Below are 17,312 nucleotides of genomic sequence, written 5' to 3' on the forward strand. Positions count from 1 at the left end.
CCCGACAGTTAAAAGAAAATGCTTCACTTTGTTTTTGTATGAGGTAAATTTGTCGCAATACGACAGTGGGTCACAATGACTGATGGGTCAGAATGACCCGAAGATAACACAAGGGTTAACCATAATGCGACAGTCTGTGTTCCTGCAAAATTGCTGCGCAAAGGTAAAGCCACTGAAGCTTTTGTTTTGGGAGCGTTCAAACGCACCCGTGTTGTTTCCTGCCGTCTTATGGTCGTTTCCTATGTTCCTAATCAGTGATCTCAAGAGTAGTAGTTGTTGTAAAAACATTCAGGAATATTTTTCTTGTACCCAGTCGAGATTAAAGATGTAATTAAAGTGTACCGGATTAATTCAGTCCCATCAGATCAGTGATAAATGCCCAAAGAAATAAACCAAGGACACGTGGGACAGTGCAACCATATATGGAACGAAGCCCAAACACATACTTTAAACGGGTGTGATGATGACGATCGTAGCTGAAAATGACAACTAGGTATTGGCATTATAGAGCAGTACTCATATTAATCATACATTTATGTTTATATGCAAGCTGCCAACACACTGACCTGCAGGTAAGTGTAACTTGCAAATTAAACTATGGGTCATGTACTGTATTCGCGGGTGCTAGCTTAGTTTTGTAGCCTACTAGAGTACTACTGCAAAGAGTACCGCACAGAAGACACTCGGATTTTACTGATGTGGTTTGGACAGTTCCTCAAAACAACTTTATTATACTAGCTATGCAAGCGCTGTAACGGGACACTGCAGAATGCCACCGCATTGGGACTGTATTGCACTTCAGTCGAGGGTCTGGTCGACGGCCGTTGCTGTTTGCGAAATGACAACACAAGCGAAGCTGCCAACGTCATTGGGTATAATTGCTGTAATATTTGTAGTCATTTGCACTATTTAGATCGCTGAATGTAATACTCACATGATTGTAAAGTCAGTTGTTGATTAGTGTTTTTCCTGAGGTTTCACTGAAACTTGGCGTCATCATGCCATGTTTTCATGTTTCATTTTCCCTGTCATCAATCCGTTTTTCAGATTGGATCTTTCAAACTGTAATTTGAAACATGTGGATGACCTTCAAGAAGCATCTACTGCTATAATGATGTATGAGACCGTTTTCTTATGTTATGTATTATGTACTTTCTGTTTTTATACTTTTTCACTTGTAACTTTCACTTTCTCTCCTTTGTGGCCTCGCAGAGATCTGTCACTCAACCCTATTTTCAACTTGAGTGATTCAGTGTTTCAAGGATTTATTCAGTTAAATTACATGTAAGTACAATGAGCTGTGTAATCTGAATGGTTCAAAGTATCTTCCTTTCCTGCTAACGTTTTTGTGTATATATATATATATGTATCTGGGTTCTCACAGCAATCTGCCTGCAAATCTTGGATGTCCAGGTGGGAATGCATCCTGGGAGAAAGTGGAAGTCAAAGGTGACAGTTGTCTTTGTGAAGGTCAGAAGAACTTTTGTAACCAGACTGGACAGATGTGTAAGTCTATTTTAGTCTATTACAAGTGTTACAAGTGTTATGTTGTAGTTGCAGTGTTATAGTCTTGTATTAATTCCGAACATCTACAGCTTTAAATTGCCCAGAGAACTCCCTCTGTGCTCCTTATGGCCCTGGTCTCTTTGAGTGCAGCTGTGTACACAACTTCCATGGATACAAGTGTCTGAGAGAGGTCAGTAAACTCAAGACATCCAGTGTCAAGAATCTTCATGATCCACGAGTCCTAGAAAGCATAGCCCCAACATATTACTGAGAACACACTGACATGTTTGATTGTGTTATTTGTTTGATGATAATGTCACCCATTTCCATTTGTGCATGTAATAAAAAATCATCCATTGAGTTTGTTGAAAGTAATGTTATGTTTTGTTTGTGTTATGAACAGGGAGAGTTCCCTCTCGTCCTGGTGTTTGGGCCTCTGGCGGCCTCCACTGTTGGGGTCTCCATCCTGCTGTGGGTGACCCAGAGACGCAAGGCTAAATCAGTCTGAGTTTGAACCTGAGACCCTAGTGTAGGGCCTTGTCCCGGGGCTTTTTGATAATTCAGTCGAGGGATGCTGGACAAAAAAAAACATACTGACATAAAATACTGACATAGCTGACTGAGTTGATCTCAGTTAAAATTTTAATGACTGTTTTGTCTTTGAAAGGCAGCTAAAGGTTTTTTGCAAAAGGTTTTTAACTGACATGTATATTGATTTAAAATGTTGTGTGAATGATTGTTACTCTACCATAAAAGTGCCAATTCTACATTCTGACTCTTTGGGCAACCCAGAGTTCAGAAACTTGACATGGTTGTTTCATGACATGTAGATTTAATCACTAAAAGAGTTGCATGAAAATAAGAGCTTTGTTCCACAGAAGAACGGCAGCTGATGCCAGTGGAGTCAATCCTGTAAAATAAAGTTTATAATAAAAAATAAATAAAGACACCAGAGATTCATGACTGATGCATGTGATGCACTTTGCATGTACTTTTGTTGTAGCATTAATGCTCCTGAAACAATTAAAACCATGCATTTTCAGGGGTACAGTATTTTATCAGAACATATCAAAAGCTAGAATTTAGGTCTACAGTTTGGTGTTAAGTTAAAAAAATAAAAATAAATTTGCTTAAATTACTTCTGTTCTGCGCACATTAAGCTGTTAAAATGTGCTACTGTTTAAAGGTTTGTATTTAATCTTGAATTAAACATTTATTAGAGAAACTAAAGATGGACATTGATATTTTAAGACCATGTTCTTATTTCCATTTCTTTTTGTCTATTCATGTCAAAATCTAACATTGCTCAGTTGATATGGAATCTTATGTTGTATGTCAAATTATGTGGCTCATTCTGAGAGGCTTGTGTCTATTGATAAGAGATGACCTGAGACCAACAGTTGCAACTTACAGGAGGTCAGGATTTGAATAATATAGCTGAGATAAGGGTTTTAAAAGCTGACAGATGAACAGACTGTTTGAGCAGTTTTTTGTGAAACAGCTGACAGAGTAAATTACGTTCAGGCTGAGATAGGAAGAGATGGTTCATGGGTTAATAATGGGATTTTTGTGATCTGTGAGGAACAATGGAGACTGCTTAGTTTTAGAAACTATAAGGGTGACCTTTATCCTGTAAAGTCAGGATGAAGCCAAACTATTGATTAGTTGATCATAGTAAGGACTTATTGACAGACATGTATGCTGATTGAATTGACAAATGTTAGAACCATCTTGAATAAAAGGCAGTCTTGGGTGTAGTATCACTATCCTGAGGCCACGAATACTGGCTCAGCCTACAAAGACAGAGATGTATAAAAAAAAGAACCTTTTAAAGTCTACATGAATATGACCTCATCCTGGGCATAACGCCAAATTTTCATACAAATTAACCACAATACAACCACATACTCCCTTTCTCCACCTTCCAACTACGAAGGAACACACAGGACTCCATTTAAAAAGCATGTGCCATGTTCAGATATACATTTATTGAATGCCAAAAGCACAGTGTTGGTGTTGCTGCTAATGGGACGCAGGGATTGAGACCAATTCGACCGTCTCACTGATCCACGTTTTTGACCCGCAGGACCACGGGGACAGAGGTGCAGGGTATCATGCCCAGCTCTGTGATCACCAGGTCCACAAAGTCCGGAGGCGTGACATCATAGACCAAGTTTAGCAGGCCCAGCGAGGGCACTTCCTGCCAGTGCTCCAGCTGCGTCTTCCCTTTCCGGGTCACCATCAGGTCATCAGGGTCGCCTGCCAACAAAAATAGATTTGACGGTCAACTGAAGTTGGATCAGGAGGACAAACAACTGAGCACGTACTTAAACAAGTTGGCCCTGTTGTGTTCTCTCATTATTGTCCGCAATGCAGAAGACGTAGGTGTTTGTGTCCCATCTCAATACCTAGCTCGTTGGACACAAACGAGTCCGTCTGGACCCTCTCGCAGAACTTGTAGGTCTCGCAGCACACCAGCACAGGCACATTGAAGGCCTTGGCCACCAGTGCCACCTGAGATGTCCCCACCCGGGACATCACGTAGCCATTGGCCAGCAGTGCGTGGGCGCCCAAGAACACTTTAGATACCTGAGATGGGAGAGAGAAATGGATGTATAAAATAAGGGAGAGAGAGAGAAAGGTGAAAAACTAGGTGAGAAATAGAGAGACCACTGAGAGGAGTCCCCTCAGGACTCAAGGTTTCCTACAAACGATAATGTGTTTTCAGCATGTGAGGCTTTTAAAGATAAATAAGAAGATTAAAAGATTTAACCCCTGGTGCTGTAGGGGGGCACTGTAGTTCGTGAGCTCACCTCGGGTAGGATGTAGGAGAGGGCTGAGATGAGAACATAGGTGCAGCGGATGCCTCTCTGGACCAGTCTCCTCAGAGCCTCCCTGCCCTCCAGACGAGGTCTGCTGTCCACCACGATCACTCGGAACTTCCTGCTCTTCTCAGAGGCCTCACATAGGATGTGGTTGACCAAGGATGAACTGGGGAGGAGGGGGGACTCAGGTAATCAGTTTGGTATCCATATTTGAGTTGGCCTCAAGTGACAGTTGGCTGGAAGCCACAACAACATCGAAAATGTAGTTTTTTGGTTTGATTTAGGTAATACAATGTTTATCTGAGAGATGTTCCTCTTAAAAGGATTCCCTGTGTACACAAAGGTTAATGAAAACAACACAAAATGGCTAAATCAATCCAGTGTTTGTTGTGCTAACATGTCACAACGCAGTGAAGGCTTATGGACAACAATTGGACGCATTATTTTCTCACCATCCATATACTAGAATGACATCTCCGTCACTGATCTTCTCTATGGCATATTCGTATATGGCTTCGGCTGCCAGGGTGATCTTCTCATTGATATAACTGTCTATACAAGTCTGCAGCTTATTCTTGGCCTGTTGGGGAGAGGAGAGAAAGAAAAAACTAAAGACAGACAGAATGAAAGGGAGAGGAGCCTCAGCATATGGGAAATATGGGATTCCCAATCCTTCCAGTACAGGAAGTTGATCCCCTGTACAGCTGGAAACAGACCGCTTGTCCTTCCTGTTCACCCATGCAAGAAATGATCCAACCTCAAAAGACTCTTAGTTCACATCCTCACCTCCTCCTCTTTGCACTGACTGGGTATATTGGAGATCTCCTTCTTGATGTATTTGATCGCATTTCCCATACTTGCTGATAGAGGGCGACACTGATTAAGAAAACTGCAAAAAAAAAAAAATGTTAATACATTTTATTTTCAGCTGTAAAATAAGATTATTTTACAGATCATTGATTCATCAATAATTCATTAGATGCAGAAGTGTCACGAAACCTAGGGTAATCACAACCCCAACATTGATTTAGACTACAAATGGGATCAGATGGAGGGGTCAGATGGATGCTTCTATACATGGGCCCATGTACCTGATATAGGGCTTCAGCTTGTTCACCAAGTCCCTCGACAGCTCCTCATTGGGAGGGGTATTGTAGTCCCTTATGACCTGTGTGGATGTGAGTTGCAGTTCTTGTAAGACAAAGTGTATAAAATACAATATATTCACCCATGAAAAGGCTAAAGAAAATGTGAAAAAATGCCCATTTAGAAACCATTTAGCATTGAGTTCAGGTGGGTGGTTCATTAAACTGTTAAACCCAAAGAGGTTAAGGTGAGTAAAACAAATATTAAAGAGGTAGGAAGGGAACCCCCATACGTGTTGATCTATAAGTCCATTTCCTGTTTAGCTACAGATATTAAATAAGTCACCTCAAACATGCCTATTGGAGCCGGCCTGCTGTGGTCTGTACCTGTTTGAAGGCATGGAGAAGAGCCACCGAGCGAGCGTTGGATCCTGCCACGATGCCCTGGGAGTACTGCAGACCCAACCGCACAACCGAGGGGTGGATCACTGTGGAGGGGATGCTGCCACAGACACAACCAACAATCACCGAAACACCAAAGCTTTCAGTCCATTGTTGGGGTGTGGATAATGAGGCCTAATTGGACCCTTGATGTAATAATAGCTTAACAGTGTACTGCTTTAAGGTTAATTTCTCTGTATTTGAAGAATGCAGACACTTCTGAACACATGCAACGGTGTCCAAGGCAACTACCTGATCTGCTGTGTGAGAGGTGCTTTCTTGCTGTACTGATGAAGGTGAGAGAAGAGGCTGACTTTGTACCCGTAGTCGGACCTGAGCGGGATCTGTAAAGAACAGATCTTAGCTGTCACTCTTATACTGTGGGAAACCCCCTGGAGGAAGGCATGAGGTCAGAGAGACCGAGGACAATGAGGTGAAGGGACGGTCTTACCGAGGCAGCCTTGAGACAATCAAGAAACAGTTTAGACACAGCAGCAGGCACAGATCACACAGCTAAAAGGGCACTTAATAAACTTCAGGAAAATATGTAAACATGAAAAATAAGATTTTTTTTAAGTAATTGTGTGATTAGAGATTAATTTCAATTTCAGGCTGAGTTAGGAACCATTATTGAAACTTTGTTTTGTTAAATGTTCCTTTCAACTGCAGGTTTGGTACCCTTGTAGCTCACTGAGAATCTAGTGCCTGGTGCTAAGACATACAACAGCAATCGGACATCCAGTACAGACATCTGTGCTACAATCACAACATGACCCTGGAGGAGCACAGAGCACCACAAATCAGCAGGAGACTCTTAACCACTGAAACACTGATTCATGTACTGTACATCAACTATATAAAGCTGTATATATAGTTGAGTTATATATTAATATTATATTTCTCCTTATTTCTGTCTGTATTTATTTCTTCTCACTCTCCCACTTATCTTTCCATCTTCCATTTTCTTCCACTTTATACCTCCTTTGGCATTTTCCATTTCTTTCTCTCTCTTTCTCCTTCTTTCTCCCACCTTCTCATTATCCTGTACAGCCTTTCTAACGCTGGGAGATGAAATCCCCCGAGATCAAAACGAGATTGACAATTAAAACCAGAACACAAAGTGGGGGTGGAAGGCAGACCTTGACGCCAGATCTCTTTTTAGCAGTGCCCTGGCCTTCAGTCTGAAAGAAACATGAGGCAAAGCACATACAGAGAGAGAATGACAGAAGTGAGGTTAGGATGACGAGGTGACACTGAGGTACTGTTAGCTCAGTTGAGATAACGTTAGTGCGATTGGATTACTTCATTCCTCTATAATGCTTATTTTCAGACCTGTGATGATTAAGATGTTCACTCTTTTCAATGTTTTTGACCCAGGTTTCTTTGGGACACAGTTAACATTATTTAAGACACTAGTCAACACGTTAGTGGGACAAATTGCATGACTGATCTTACAACGGCAATAAATTAAATCAATGGTGAAGATAATACAAAAACAATAAACGGGCGCCCAACCTGTTGTCTTTCCAACTTCTTGGCAAGTTTTTTCACCACTGCAGGGTCATCTACTTGGACATGTTCTGGAAGTCGTTTCACCACTGTTGGTAACAGATCAAAAGGTTTCTACTAAGTGAAGCAAACAAATTGTGTTCAGTTGTCATTCCGTCAACAATGCCAGTATTAGTCTTTTCTCTGAAGCCAAATGCTTCAGAGTGGTAGGCTTACTGAATACGTTGTGACTAACTCATACCTGGCTGGAGTTCATTTGGGGGAGCCTTGGGTTTGCTGGAAGAGGCCTGTGGGCCGGGCTCTCCGCCCTTCTTGCCCTGTTTGGATGCCCGGTCGGCCTCTTGCCGCGCACGCCTCTCTGCCTTTAGTTCAGCTTTACTCTTAACAGGCTTGTCTGCAGAGGTGGGGCTGGGGCTAGGGCCAGGAGCTTCAGAGGCAGGCATGGGGATGGGGATGGGGAGAGATGCAGTTGAAGGTGCAGGCACTGCTGAGGGAGCTGAGGGTAGAAGACAGACAGGTGCCAAGACCAATGAGAAGCTATTTGTAGATAAATGAATAAGGCTAACAAGGAAAAGTACAGTTGTTCTCTTTACCACATTAAACCTAAAACGTGAATATTTCCAAATATATCTCAGAGATATAGATATATCTATAAGATGAAAACATCATAGCGTGTTTCTTGTCAAGTTACCCATTTAAATTGTGTAAGGGGTCTCCATTACACTAACCAAGCCAAACTATAGCCATGTTGATAAATACGTAATATTGCTCAGCTATCTGAAAGTAAACAATGGAACAATTTAGCATGGCACCTCCCTATTACCTTTTTGAGTTGGAGGTTTCATAGACAGTGGTGTCGAGGATGGGGTGACAGGCTTTTCTTTATCTCTTTCCGACGGGGCCTTTTCATCGTTCTCACCCTTTTTATCTTTCTGTTTCTTCTGCTGTTTCTTCTCCTTCCTCAGTCTTTGTTTTTCCTCTTTGGTCAACTCCTTTCCTTCAACCTTTGGGTTAGTGATCCACAACAGGTTAAACAGTTAACAGTAACGTTAAACTCATTGTATTTGAACCAGGTGAAAAAATATGACAATTCTAGTAAAGAAAATACCTTTGCACGTGTAATGTCACCTGCAAGTCCATCTGCAACTGAGGGTGAAAAGGCACACTGGTGACTTAACGAACAGCAATTCTGTTAGTTGTCTATCTGACGGTATTTCATTCGTGTGACTGTAAATGAATCGTCAATGTAGGCATGAGAATATTATCCATCTGACATTGCACTCTAGTTAGCTAGCTAGCTAGCCTGCAGTATGAAACTAGCTCGTTAGCTTGAAACAAGCTAACTAGTCAAATATTGGATCAAGAAACCTACTGATTCTATAAGGACATAATCGTCTTTCGGTGATGCAAACATCAGAGAAGCCATGAGTAATTGAAACACCTAAGAGTTTATTTGGCCAATAAACCGAGTACATGATGCAACATTCATCAAAAACATGAAAGTGAGGCCATACGGTACCCAACATCACTTATGTCTGTTCAGTTAGCTAGGTAAGCTAACCAGTGATGCTAGCGAGCTTTTTAGCTCACTTCCATCAAGAAAGACCAAAGCAAATCCAGCGTCACCAAACAGACAGAAAAAACGACTGACTGGAATACGTTACTCTGCGATATGCGTTACAGGGCAATTCCACTTTTACTTATGTTTCTCTTGGCAGTCATGCCTTTCCAGTCTCACCTGCTTCTCCCGTGTCAGCCATGTTTACGGTAGCTTGGCTCATCGGGAGCTGTCACTAACACCACTAGAAAAATTGTAGACTGCCCTCTTGCGGTAAAAATTTAAATTCCTTATGTCCTTATGACACCAAGTTCAAACTTTGTATAAAATGGTGCTAGATACACCATATTATGCAAATATGGTCATATGGTATGGCAATTTGAAGAAAATTGGTCCTCCAAATCTTAGTGACAGTCACGAACCAACCTCCAAAGCATCACTCCTCATATTTTTTTCTAATCTATGGTACATGCTACTCAATCTATTTGCTTCATGTACTGTTAGGCTACCATAATTATCTCATGATTTTGTTTTCTTGGCTGGCACACTTATCGTTTTATCACAACGTATTCCATGAGTTAGGACTATGGGCCAACCGGAGCAATGAATAGAATACAAACTTAACTATAGTGACAATGACTCCAAATCTAGTCATGATACAAATACACATGTTATGTAAGCCCCATCCCTTAACCCAGGACCTCTACAGAACTCTATTTAATGGGTCCCTAAGAGATAGATACATATCCAGATGTTATTTTAAGAAGTCATAGGCCTATTTAGTGTTCACTGAAACGCCAAAATGTGTGTACTGTCCTGCTCTCCTAGTTCACTGCGCATGAAGGCCTTGTGACTAAACACCACATGCTGTGTGTTCATTGTGAAATATACTCAATTTCAGTTAAAAACACAATAAGTCAGCTGCAAACTATAATCAACTGCATTGATGTTAAATAAACTACGGTTTATGTGTTCATTTAAAAAATTGTATTCATTTAGTAGACGCTATCAGACGCTAAATGTTGCTATAGGATGACTTAAATTTAACAAAAGGTTCCTTTTCAGCTGGTATTGTTCAAAGCATTTGTTATTACTGTATGTAATTGTGTTCACACACAATATGAAGAGACATTTTCATGATTTGATTATTTTATTCAGAGACAAATTTAAGCTAATTCAAAACATCCAACAAGTCAATCATTCTTTATTTTACAGGTACAACATAAAAATTATAACAGAAATATTTGAAAAGACAATAACAGGAATTATGTCACACCAGCATGCAGAGACAGAGCTACGGCACTCTTTCGTTCCCTCCAATGGCTGCTGACTGAAATCACGACGCAGTAGCTGGTTGAAGGGGACCAAACCTCACAGAAACACCTGACTTGGTTCCATTTGACCAGCGACAGCAAGACGTGTTGCTTCAGGACGAGAGGGAGTACGAGAAAGAGAGAAAAAGAAGAGAGAGAAAGAAAGAAAGAAAGAAAAAGGTAGAGAGAAGCCGTTGAGTAGTAGATAGAATAGTAAAAGAAAGGGATGAACTGAGTGAGAAACAGAGACAGACAGAGAGAGAGAGAGAAATAGACAAAGAAAGAGAGACATAAAGGTAGTTGTGTGTAGAGTCATCATTGGTCAGACATGACATCACGTCCTCTTGTTTCTCTTAGCCTACCTATTTAGAAGAAAGAGAAAAACAAAACTGTGAGAACAAACATGACCTGAAAATCAGTTACCACCTGTAAGAAGCACAGGATGTATAATACTGTGTACAAAGTTGTTACTTGGCAAATTGTGATGAATCCACAAAGGCCACCCACACATATACCAAAGATGTGCCAATCTCCTATCCCACCTTTCTCCCTCTCCTGTTCCCTCATTTTAAAAGCCCTCCACTACCATAACGGGAGGCAGCTGTGGCCTGTCAATCTTCCCTGACTGTCAGCAGTAGGGCAGGATTTCTATGGGGGTTTGTGGAGGGGGGGGGGGGGGGGGCTTCACTCTGCCTATCATGGCCCTAGTGTTCTAGCTGCACACGTGCCAAGGGGAAAGGAGACACTGTGAAGGACAACATTTTCACCTGTTGGCCTTGGGCCACACATACAAAAATTAACCTGCACACATCAACACACAAAATAGAACACACACAGAGAAATACACACACAAACCCCCTTAGCAAAAAAACACAAATTCTCAAATTTTCTATTCTTTTTAATATTCTTAAAAACTACGAATATTAAAAATTATGAAAACAAGTTTGCCACCTGAGTTGAACACTGTTACTTTCATTTAATGAAATCACTTAAATTGTCCCTCATTTAAAATATAACACAAAAAATCCCCTTCCCAGTTTGGCGCTCAAATCCCCTTGAAACCACACACTTCCTTACATTCCATAACTAGCGTATTCATATGGGGATATAAGGAAGCATGTCTTCACAAGGGGCAACAACTGGATTCACTGCTGGTGGGGACAAAGCACCCTTTCATAGCCCCTGTGAATGGAGCCACAAACCAGTTCCACAATGGTTAACTGTGAAGGAGTTGGACAGGGAAAGACCAAAAGGCTGCATCATGATACTGTCAGAATGCAACATTTTCAGATTAACTTTTGTGTTACAAATTACAGTACAAAACTGAATTTAAAAGCTTAAAAGGTTTTCTATCACAGTTGAATTGCATTATCAGTTTGTCGTGATACGTTATCTTTTTCTAAGCAGCAGTAGCTCTATAAGGGTTTGTTAGTTTGATGGATAATGCTGTCATATTGGATGACCAACTGTTCCTCACAGTAACTTTAGATGTCCATGTGCCCAAATAACTTTCAGGGGTTAGTCAGTGATTGGCCACTACCAGATAAAGGTCAGTATCCAGGAAATGTTCTCAACCTTGCACACCATGTCATGCCAAGTCATTTTTAACCCAACAACCAACATGATAAAAATACCCATTGTGAATTTTTTTCGAGAGTACCATGTTTCATAACTATTCAATAACCACACACATTTGACACTTTAATACATTTTAGAAATCTTAAGTGAATTCAAATTGGTTTCCATACCTTAGTTGTGATTCCGTTGTGAGTGTCCCTGGAATCATCTCCACACACTGACTGGAGTTATAGAGTAAGCCTGAACATCATTCCAACCTCTTCCTGACTTGCTCTATTTTAAAATGAGTCCTAAACTGTCATCGTTCACATTTGTCACTCCCTGCACAAATTCCACAGAGAAAAAACACCACTTCTACGAAACTTCAACAAGCACACTTGGTTACGTGAAGATCAAAGATTTAATTCAAAGGTAGGAAGAACACCTTTGAGTTCCCAAATTAGCCTCAGAGTTCTCCCCAAAGGAACCCCCCAACACTGGGCCTCACCTGTAAGAGGTGTTACCTCCTGTACTGTCCTGACAGAGAGGGTTGTATCCCTCGTAAACCAGAGACAGATCCAACAACTCTTCTAACGCCTGCTCCCACAAAACACAGTACACATCAAGGGATTAGATCACCAGAAGCCAAGATACAACAATACTGGATAGAATCCCATGGAACAGATATACTTTAACAGATGTCTGAATTAAAGACCTAGTGCCAGTGGTAGCCCAAATGTATACTGGAAGGAAACCAAATCAATGTCAAACAGAGAGTATTCACAACAACAAAGAAAACCTAAAAAGCTGTGAAGCTGTGAAGAAAAATACACTCAATACGAACACAGTACATATCTCTGTAAGAGTGCCTATACTAAATAAAACTGAGGTAAAAACCTGAAGACACTCTAACTTCACTCCTGTCTGCTAACTTCCCTCACTCAACTACTCCCTCATCTTCTCCCTCATGCTACACAGCCAACCGCTGTCATCCATTTCTATTGCCTCAACCTTCCCTCAGTAGTTTCTGAACCTTTCCTCTCTTCTTTCTCTCCGATGTACCATCCTCCTCCATGTCGAGCCGGTGGATTGTGTCCAGATTAGGCCTCGCCGCCCTGTCTTATCTATCCAACGGACGCGCCCCCCTCTACGGAGGCCTCCCACCTGTTGGTGTCCTTTAGAAGCCTGGGCCTCTCCTGCACCTCCTGCTCTGCCCAATCAGCCTCCTGACAGGGGGGAGCCAGCCTGTGAAATCACACCTCTCAGCTGTTTGCTCTGGGCTCGAGATACCCTACACCCCCAACGTTGGTTCCAACCCCCCCCAACTACCCGGTCTCCATCCCAACACCCTTCCCTCCATCTGCCCCCACCTCTCTAACCCACTCTTTAACGTTGAATGTCAATGGCTCCTTTTTGGAGGAAAAAAATAGTACCACATGGACAAGGAAACAACTGCTCTTGAGAGTTTTTTATTGGTTGGGTACAGTTCGAGCAACAGTCGCTGTCACAGCTGAATAAAAGGTTGGGTTTCGGGGCCTCTGTGGATTTTGTAGTCCTATGTGGATAAAATTCAGTATTACATGGGTTTGGGCAAGCTGGCATATTCTGTTCAAGTGAATGTTATATGTATCATGTTGCTTTGTGCATTCTGATATTACACTGCTGCTCTAGTGTGTATTCAACATGTTAAGACAACTTTTTATGTATTCTGTAACTGTGCATATGGAATGACATAAACACATGAAACACACAAAATCGAATTTGGCACGATTGAAAAAAAGAAGAAATCTAAACGCATTCAACAGCTTCTGAAAATGCATCATAAGTACAAATAACAGTCTTTCTTAAAATGTTCCTTACTTACATTATGAAATGATTATACATTATTATTATTATAAGTGCACTATAACACTGACAGAGAAACATACTGACACCTTTGAAAGCCCTCTCTCACCGTGGATGTGGTTTGGTTACATTCCAACATCCAATACACTTTTAAATGTGAACCTTGGTGCCTGTGAGGTCAGACATGGAAGGAGTGTGAAGCATGCCTTGTGGGTGTTCTCATGAGTTCATAAACCATGCAGTAAATCCAAGATTGGCCACTACAGTATGCCAAACAACCCCCAAGAAGGTGACTATTTCACATTATTTATTGTGGATTTGGAGTGATTTTTGTATTAAATGTAGACTGGATTTGAATATTGTTATGTTTTTTGCACTTTGCCCTTTTACGTGGCTGTCAACTGTTGGCTGGCTACAATTTCCTCCTGGGGATCATTAAAGCACTACTCTACTCCACTCTACTCAACTGTACTTTGTATACTATAAATAGGTGTCCATGCGCAGTACAGGAAAATTATATGTAGCTGGTATTATTATGTATTGCGAGGAAATGGAACAACAAAGACAGAACATTTTTTTACATACAACTTTCTATGGATAGTGTTGGTCACCGGATCTAAAAGCATAATTCCTTGATGTGAAGGTATGAGTCAGACTTGACAGATTTGGTGCATCGGTAGCAAGTGAGACAAGTCATCTCAAACATCCTAATCAAGCCTTTCTCTTCCCCTATTCCCATACATGTCCATGTGTTCAGCTTCTCTCTAGCCCAGGAGATGATTACCCATAAGGATTGTCAGTTTCAGCTTCAGGGGAGCTTGGCCCACAGATCCATTTTCCTCTGCAGCAAGCACAAGTAGCTCCACTAAGGTCAACACCTGTGTTCTAAAATCAGACCTAGGGTGGGGGTGCCATTGGAACTGGAGGGGGAGGGGAGGAGGGGGGCTCATTCACAGAAAGCTATGGCTCTGAGCAGGGGCTTATAATGAAACCAAACGCGGATGCTATTTTAATGGCATTTGCAATCTACAAATAGAACATCTCATCTTTGTAGCTATGTCCCTCTTGTCATCCGCCAGGATGTCGACTAAATTTGACAGTTGTTCGATATTCCCCATGGCTAGAAGCCGACACGGACACAAATGCAACATTTCCAGTTATGCTGGCTATGTGGCAGATATAGAGAACGATATTGAATGTCTTTTTGTCACCAATTGAGTCCTTGGTCATTTAAACCGGACACAATGGCCAAGACAGTCACGATAATCCTGCTGTTCTTACTACTGCAGCAGCTGACTTCAGTTACATCCTAACATGGATGGCTGGCCAACGGTGCCAGTGATTGCCAATACAAGTTCTTACTAAAGTGTCAATTTTGGGGGGACTTGTTCCCTAACTGTGTATGGATAGGGTATTTACTGGGATTTATCAACATGGTCTTACTGTATAGATGTTTCTACAGTGTAGGCCACATGGCAGTACATACAAAGTGAAGACTATCTTGCCACAATTCCTGTAAAACTCATTGATTTGATTTATTCTAAATTCTTGTTTCTCAAAAACAGAGAGCCTGGAGAATAATTAGACCCCCAAAATAAGATTGGGTGGTTGATCAGAGTTTGAGTGGCGTGTCAACTCCAAATTGGGTCAGTGGAGTTATTTATATCCCATGTACACATGCCTCAGCCCAAGTCCCATAATCACTTTGTTCCCCTCTGTCAGACAGCCTTGCCCTACCAGCCAAAGTCCCACTGTGGGGGTAGGTCACAACTAGTTCTCTCAGAAAGACATATATTCCCTTGGGACAGCATGAATAAGCTAAGATAACTCAGGCTAAGCTTACCCGTTTCCCCAACAGTGGAGGACACAGATTCCCCTGGTAAAAATACACTGTCAGCTGACACCAAAGCAGATTCTCCTCTACTTCAAATTGGATAGTTTCCCTCAGGATGGAACAACCTAACAGCTTAGCCCAAACCTGGGTACCTATTTCTGGGAGGAAATTCCATTTGGGAGGGTGTGTGGGTAAAGATGATATTGTCACACCCTGTCCCCGTCTACTTTACCACAAAAATCTTGCCAATTAGGATGTGAGTTGTAGTTAGTTTGGCTGAGAATGATCATGTGATAGTAAGGGTCAAATAACTTTCTTGTTTTACCATGGCACCTCTTCTCACAGGAAGTGACTTTATAGTTAAGTGTGTGACAGCAATGCAAGCACAAATATTTTTCTACCAGATTATAGTATGTTAAACTGAGCCCTAAAAAACATTAACCTATCATAATTAACCAAACTGTTGGTTTATAATTTGACGAGTTAAAAAAGACCTGAAATGGGATGGTTACAAATATTCCACTGCAGAAGAATAGCAGATTTATTTAGCTTGCTGTCATGCAAATTTGTCAGAGAATAATGCTAATGTTAGTTAATCGTATGCTAATGCTAAGCTGAAAAGGATATAAATCAGTTATGTTAGCATGTCTGCCCCTATCACTGCCAATTGTTGTAAAACTTTCATTAGACATATATAATGAAGGAGGGTAGAGTGAAGCATAAGTAGCATTCATAAAAGCAGAAGAGCCATTAAGTGGCTTTTTGCCATGCTCCTGACTCATTGTGAGCTGTGGCTAGCTGCTAGCTATATCCTTCACTGGGCATGCCAGTTGCCACGGGGCTGAGGTTGACACAGCTGTTGCTGGAAGCCCGGTCTCGCATGGTGAGGCAATGGAGCGGAAAGGACAAAGGTCACAGCATTTAGGCTAAAAGGGAGAACAGGTGAGAATCTTGCCAAGGAGAGGTGAAGGCGATGTTCCCCAAATGAATCACAGAACAAAGGGGTTGTTGATGAAAACAAGCCATGAATACTGAAACAGACCGGTAAATGACAGGCCATTCCTCCAAATATTTCCACTCCAAAATACATCCCACGAAGTGCATCTAATCACAAAAAAAAACGAAACATCTGATTCAACCTGTCAACAGAATTGCGTATGTATAGTATAAGTGCATCCCTCGTTCTGTCTACTCATTATCAAGGTGTCACGTCCTTATATTCACTAAACTGAAGACCAAATGGGGTTATGACAGGAAATGCACTTCTGACCTAGGAGCCTTTTTCGTCCCCCTACAACATCCAGCACATGAAAGACCCAGGGGTGTTACAATGGGACATGTGTCCCCTGTAAGTGGTAACCCTGTTGTAATAGTCAGCTGGCCTTCATGTGAGTGGGTGGCAGAGAGACTTAACGTGCTGGACCATGATGCTTTGCGGGTGGCCGGGAACAGTGGTGTCAAAAGTTAGAAATTCTCAGAGATCATGAAATATAACATGAACTGAAACTGATCAGTACAATGATACAGTTTCACTGTTAGTTTTTTCAAAACCATACGCTAAGACATACTTTTTATAGAAACACTTTTTATGTTCATATTCTCAGACTAATATCTGGCAAGAGTTGTTGAGAAGACTGTTGAGTTGCCGTCTCATGTTTATCATGCGGTTTACTTTCCATCACTCAACGTTGTGTTGATATGTGTATTTATAGAAGTTTGTCACTACTGAAGATATCGTACAGCTTGTCTCATGTGGTCTCTTCCACAGTGAGATACATACATGAGAAAATGAGGTATAATTTTACATATTGAGACAGAAATGTTATTTTATCATACAGT

General features: G+C 41.4%; 2 protein-coding genes and 1 long non-coding RNA gene across 6 annotated transcripts; 1 reads left to right on the top strand and 2 right to left on the bottom strand.

The window, feature by feature from the left end:
- Positions 1–222: 222 nt before the first annotated feature.
- Positions 223–2,251, top strand: atraid (all-trans retinoic acid-induced differentiation factor). The gene is made up of 7 exons (XM_062467054.1): positions 223–572; positions 739–872; positions 1,048–1,116; positions 1,213–1,284; positions 1,385–1,506; positions 1,596–1,696; positions 1,910–2,251. The coding sequence occupies exons 1-7, from the start codon at positions 483–485 to the stop codon at positions 2,012–2,014; spliced, it is 693 nt and encodes a 230-aa protein (XP_062323038.1). The 5' UTR covers positions 223–482; the 3' UTR covers positions 2,015–2,251.
- A 1,208-nt stretch (positions 2,252–3,459) lies between these two features.
- Positions 3,460–9,205, bottom strand: eif2b4 (eukaryotic translation initiation factor 2B, subunit 4 delta). Of its 4 annotated transcripts, none has more exons than XM_062467048.1 (14): positions 9,105–9,205; positions 8,475–8,512; positions 8,190–8,370; positions 7,608–7,862; positions 7,373–7,455; positions 6,997–7,038; positions 6,110–6,201; positions 5,804–5,918; positions 5,423–5,499; positions 5,118–5,220; positions 4,784–4,911; positions 4,320–4,497; positions 3,915–4,095; positions 3,460–3,765 (listed from the first exon to the last, which is right to left on the bottom strand). In XM_062467048.1, exons 1-14 carry the CDS (start codon positions 9,145–9,147, stop codon positions 3,566–3,568), a joined length of 1,716 nt encoding a protein of 571 aa, XP_062323032.1. In that variant the 5' UTR covers positions 9,148–9,205; the 3' UTR covers positions 3,460–3,565. The 4 variants fall into 4 exon arrangements, with proteins under 4 accessions (XP_062323032.1, XP_062323033.1, XP_062323036.1 ...); XM_062467049.1 differs by having other exon boundaries at positions 9,067–9,116; XM_062467052.1 differs by lacking the exon at positions 9,105–9,205 and adding an exon at positions 8,886–8,991.
- Positions 9,206–10,055: 850 nt separating this feature from the next.
- On the bottom strand, positions 10,056–12,988 carry LOC134025483 (uncharacterized). Its single transcript, XR_009931027.1, has 2 exons — positions 11,986–12,988; positions 10,056–10,599 (listed from the first exon to the last, which is right to left on the bottom strand). It is a non-coding gene; the product is annotated as an uncharacterized LOC134025483 (long non-coding RNA).
- Between the last annotated feature and the right edge of the window lie 4,324 nt (positions 12,989–17,312).

This window comes from Osmerus eperlanus, chromosome 8 (assembly GCF_963692335.1).
Source record: "Osmerus eperlanus chromosome 8, fOsmEpe2.1, whole genome shotgun sequence".
Classification (NCBI taxonomy): Eukaryota; Metazoa; Chordata; class Actinopteri; order Osmeriformes; family Osmeridae; genus Osmerus; species Osmerus eperlanus.